The sequence below is a fragment of the Saccostrea cucullata genome, unplaced genomic scaffold (genome assembly GCF_032062105.1).
Source record: "Saccostrea cucullata isolate Sc308-1 unplaced genomic scaffold, CSIRO_AGI_Scuc_v1 ctg16519, whole genome shotgun sequence".
Lineage (NCBI taxonomy): Eukaryota > Metazoa > Mollusca > Bivalvia > Ostreida > Ostreidae > Saccostrea > Saccostrea cuccullata.
This window is the reverse complement of record NW_026941022.1, coordinates 1-4,175: the sequence shown is the minus strand read 5'-3', so window position 1 is coordinate 4,175 and position 4,175 is coordinate 1. Positions and strand designations below refer to the sequence as shown.

Sequence of the window (4,175 nt, the reverse complement as noted above, 5' to 3'; positions counted from 1 at the left end):
AATTTTTCCAACGAAATAAAACCAATTCCAATTAAGTTGTCTGAAAATATTGATTTTTATTTCCATTGTTTTTTTTACAAGTACAATGCATATGATGGCAAAATAATGATTAATGATAAAATCATTTCATATTTTTAAGTCCAGAAAGTGTTCAAGAATACACTCATGATGTTTTGTCAGTTTTTCTTTTTTGTTCACAAAGTTTAAGGGTTCACATTTCAACTTGAATTTCAAAATCTATACTTTATATAAAAAAGAGTTTTCAGTTCAAAAAAAGCATTCAAACTTAACAATAAACAGACATCATTAAAATATGATTACACTTTATCTGTCATTAAAATTTCTATGTAAATATTCAAGTCATCCCATTGATGCTAGGGGCCATTTCAAATATTAAAAAGACTGAGTTTTGATCCTAATTTATATTTTGATTTGTAAAAAAAAAAGTACATTTGTACAATGTCCTTGATATTACATGAAACTGTATGTTACAAAGTTATTAAAAGCAAGTTAAATGTCAAGTATTAAAATTCATAATAATATTTTTATTTCCTTCTTCTAACTAAACCTTATATTTTTTCTAAAAGGGATGTGGCACCACCAGGTCATTCATCTTGTGACACTTATGTAAAAACACATACACCATGTATATCAAAACATATATATATATGTATCATAAAAGTTGTTAATTACATTGAAGTGACAATAAGGTAATTATTGTGAGTTCAGACTAGAGAAAATAAATACAAATAATTATGAAGCAGTTGGGACCAATACAGCCTTTGGAATACATAACAGGAAGTACCTGGACAATACCGAATCTTAAAAAAAGACCCATATTTTAAGGAAGTACATATCTGATTAATATCAGAACTTTAAAAGTTGAGATTGCCTAAACTCCTGAGAACCCAGATAATGGGTTAACCAAATAATACTGTATGCAATTTGTTATAAAATCAATTTTTTCAGGTAGTACATTGGAATAATACTTTTTATCTGCCAGCCTGAAATTTCCAAAATTCCTGAGAACCCAGATTATGGATTTTAACAAATAATACTGTGTGTATATGTATTTTGTGGATTTCTTTAGACATGCATCATGCATCATTTAGCTTCAGTCTGGTCTAGATAGACCCCGTGCTTTGTCAACTCCTTCTCTGCTGCCTCCAGAACTATCTCTATGGAGCCACTGGCATCTATTTCTATACAGCTAGGCTTCTCCATTCTCTTGTAGGCTAGGTATAATCTACAAATGTCGATTTCATCCTCAATAAAAATAAACTATCATCCATATTTGTCTCAGCAATTACAGACTAAAGCGTATCAAAAAAAAATATACGTAATATTATTGAATTTAGACTTGATCACTATTTTTACTTCCTTTGCACAAGGGTACAAGTCTTTTTGAATAAAGTGTCATTAAATTTTTTTAAAACTTCCTTTATTTGACTGTGTTAAATGATTCCTCACTTTCATATTAAGCAAAAGCATGAATTTAAACTTAGATTTATATCAAGAATGTGTAAAATTTCAATCAGTTGTACATTCAACTGTAATCAGGGTTCTCCATCGTTTAAAAATTTACTGTGTTGCAGAGTTTCTGCAAAGCACTAAAATTTCGTGGTATTTTCGCAATCAAATTTGCAACTGAATCACTATTCATTATAATTACAAAGAATACATGCTTACACTTATTTAAAAATCTCTAATCCGTTACACAAATGGAATGGTCGTACATATTGATAAAAGTAAAAATATATGTACTGAAAAGCAGAGGAAATTCTAATCGATACAGTCGTACTTACCGTATATACTCGCCTATAAGTCGGTCCGCCTATAAGTCGGTTGTGTTTAATAAGCTTATATATCAGAGGGACTGACCTCATATACCATTCATTTTATAGCTCGCCTATAAGTCGGACATAGAGTTTTGGACAAAAGATTAACTCCCAAAAATCCGACTTATAGGCGAGTATATACGGTAACATTTTTGAAAGTAATTTTGATTATTTGTCAGTTTTCTAGATCGAATTACCGAATTACAAAATAGGAAACTTCAGAATAGTAAAATACTTTTAAGCATGTTAAGAGTTCCTTGAACATGTTGAAAATTTTCAGCAATTATTTACATCAATTCAATGACTTCGGTACGATTTTATGTTTGACTTACAGTGCTAACATAATATTCTAGATCCGTGGCTCTATAGAAAAGACATATTTAAATATTTTTCAAAATACAATCTATTTTAATGCCAATACATGTACCAATTAACCGTTACATGGACATGCGTCAAGTCTGGCGAGGGTCTAGGAGATAACTGAATATGCAAGGTGAAGCCCTACTAATTACATATAAGTGCTCTACATTTTAGAATTGAAGGATGGAAGAATTGTTTGATTAAAGCTCCAGTTAGAGAGGATTTATATATTGTTTGGATTTTCTAAATATCACAGATCTTACTGTGTAGGCAAAATTTTTACTGTGTTGCACACATAAAATTTGAATTGTTACTGTGTCAGAGAAAATTTTACTGTGTTGCATGCATAGAATTTGAATCGTTACTGTGTCGGAGAAAGTTTTACTGTGTCGGAAGCAACACACTAAAACAGCTCTTGGATAACCCTGACTGTTTTAAGATTTTACCTTTCTCTAAACAGTCTATCTTTATCTAAATGTTTTTCTTCTTGAGTTTTCTCCCCTCCTCTTCCCAGCATCCTCTGCTTTCTGATCTCCTCACTGACTGTCAGAAAGAGGACGATGTCAGGGGTTAAAAGGTCACTGGGCCACTTATACACCCAATGCCCCTCCAATGGGATGTCTTCATTGCTTGTTTCATTGGCTATACCATAAGCTGCAGTACTGTGCCAGAATCTAGAGCAGAAGGGGAAAACTGTTATTTAGGAATTAATAATTATGCAATGAACAATTTTGGGATTAACAATAATTAAAGTTTGCTTAAACAATTATAAATTTGCGTCAAACACTACACATCTGCCTTTCTGTTTCAATCACCAGCATAAAATATAAAAACATTTTCTGAGACATGATATCTGAATGAGTTTTTCCTGCTCTTTTGATGTATGCATGTTTTTTAATTGTTTCACATCAAAACTTTCTCTGATTTCATGTCTACACTAGACCTAACCTGTCCATGATAACAGGTTTCTCCTGACATGTTTTCAGTATTGCTATGGAAACAATATAGTTGCCAATGGAATAGTAGGCCCTTCTGACAATTTCTGGAAGGTCATCAAAACATTTCCTCAGATGCTGTATTGGGGGAGGAGGTGTAAAATATCTACATGCAGCCATTTTCTTCTCCAGTGTTTCAGTCAAAGTAGTCTTCCCTATTTATAACAATTTTTTTTTTCAGTTACATCAACTGTGGTTTATAAAAAAAAAAATAAGATTTGTAATTGCCAAATTTATTGTTTGTCAAGAATCAACTTCCAGTTAGTCTCTATTTGATAAATAAAAGTTAGAAACAAATACACTTTTTCTGCCAGTCACCTTGAACTTGCTGTAATGACCGTAGTCAATATCAATAACCCCGTCCCCCATCCCCACCCCCCATCACACGCAATTTTTGTGATAAAGTATGAGCCTCTGATATTCTCCATAACATCGAGGAATTAAAGTTTTCCATAAAAGTAATAATCAGATCTGAAAAAATCCCCTTGTCATATACTTATATATATACCTCTTAATAACTTTTTTCTAAAAGCAAATCATTATCATGTTTGGTTTAGTCAGTATTGAACTTACCAGTAGCATCTAGCCCCTCCACTACAACAAATGGAAATTTCATCTTTTTCTTCAGATCTTTGAGGCTAAAGTATGTTGGGACAGTGGCATCATAAATTCGAAGGAGTTCCTCTGCCTCTCTGATCCATACTGTGGACTGAAATTATTTTTTAATTGATGGAAAACCTAACTATGCTATATCTCTAAGCCTGATGGTAGAATAAAGGTTTTAGACAAAATCCCACATTCAATAATGATATGCAGCAAAGAATAAATTTTGCTGCTAACAATTTCAATTCGACTACTAATGAAATTTTTTTTGATTTACAAGATTTTCTAAAATCTCTTATTGTGTCCCCGCCCTCTCCATCATGATGAATTTACAACTCTTTACAATGTTTTTTAATAGTAAATACATTTACATTGTGTA

The 4,175-nt window shown here is 31.8% G+C and overlaps 1 protein-coding gene across 1 annotated transcript; it reads right to left on the bottom strand.

Annotated features, from left to right (window-relative positions):
- Positions 1-680: 680 nt before the first annotated feature.
- Positions 681-3,902, bottom strand: LOC134256957 (UMP-CMP kinase 2, mitochondrial-like; the record flags this gene model as incomplete). The annotated part of the gene is made up of 4 exons (XM_062739631.1): positions 681-1,246; positions 2,645-2,872; positions 3,147-3,348; positions 3,767-3,902. Coding segments are annotated over 4 exons (708 nt in total), but the record flags the coding sequence as incomplete, so codon positions are not given.
- Between the last annotated feature and the right edge of the window lie 273 nt (positions 3,903-4,175).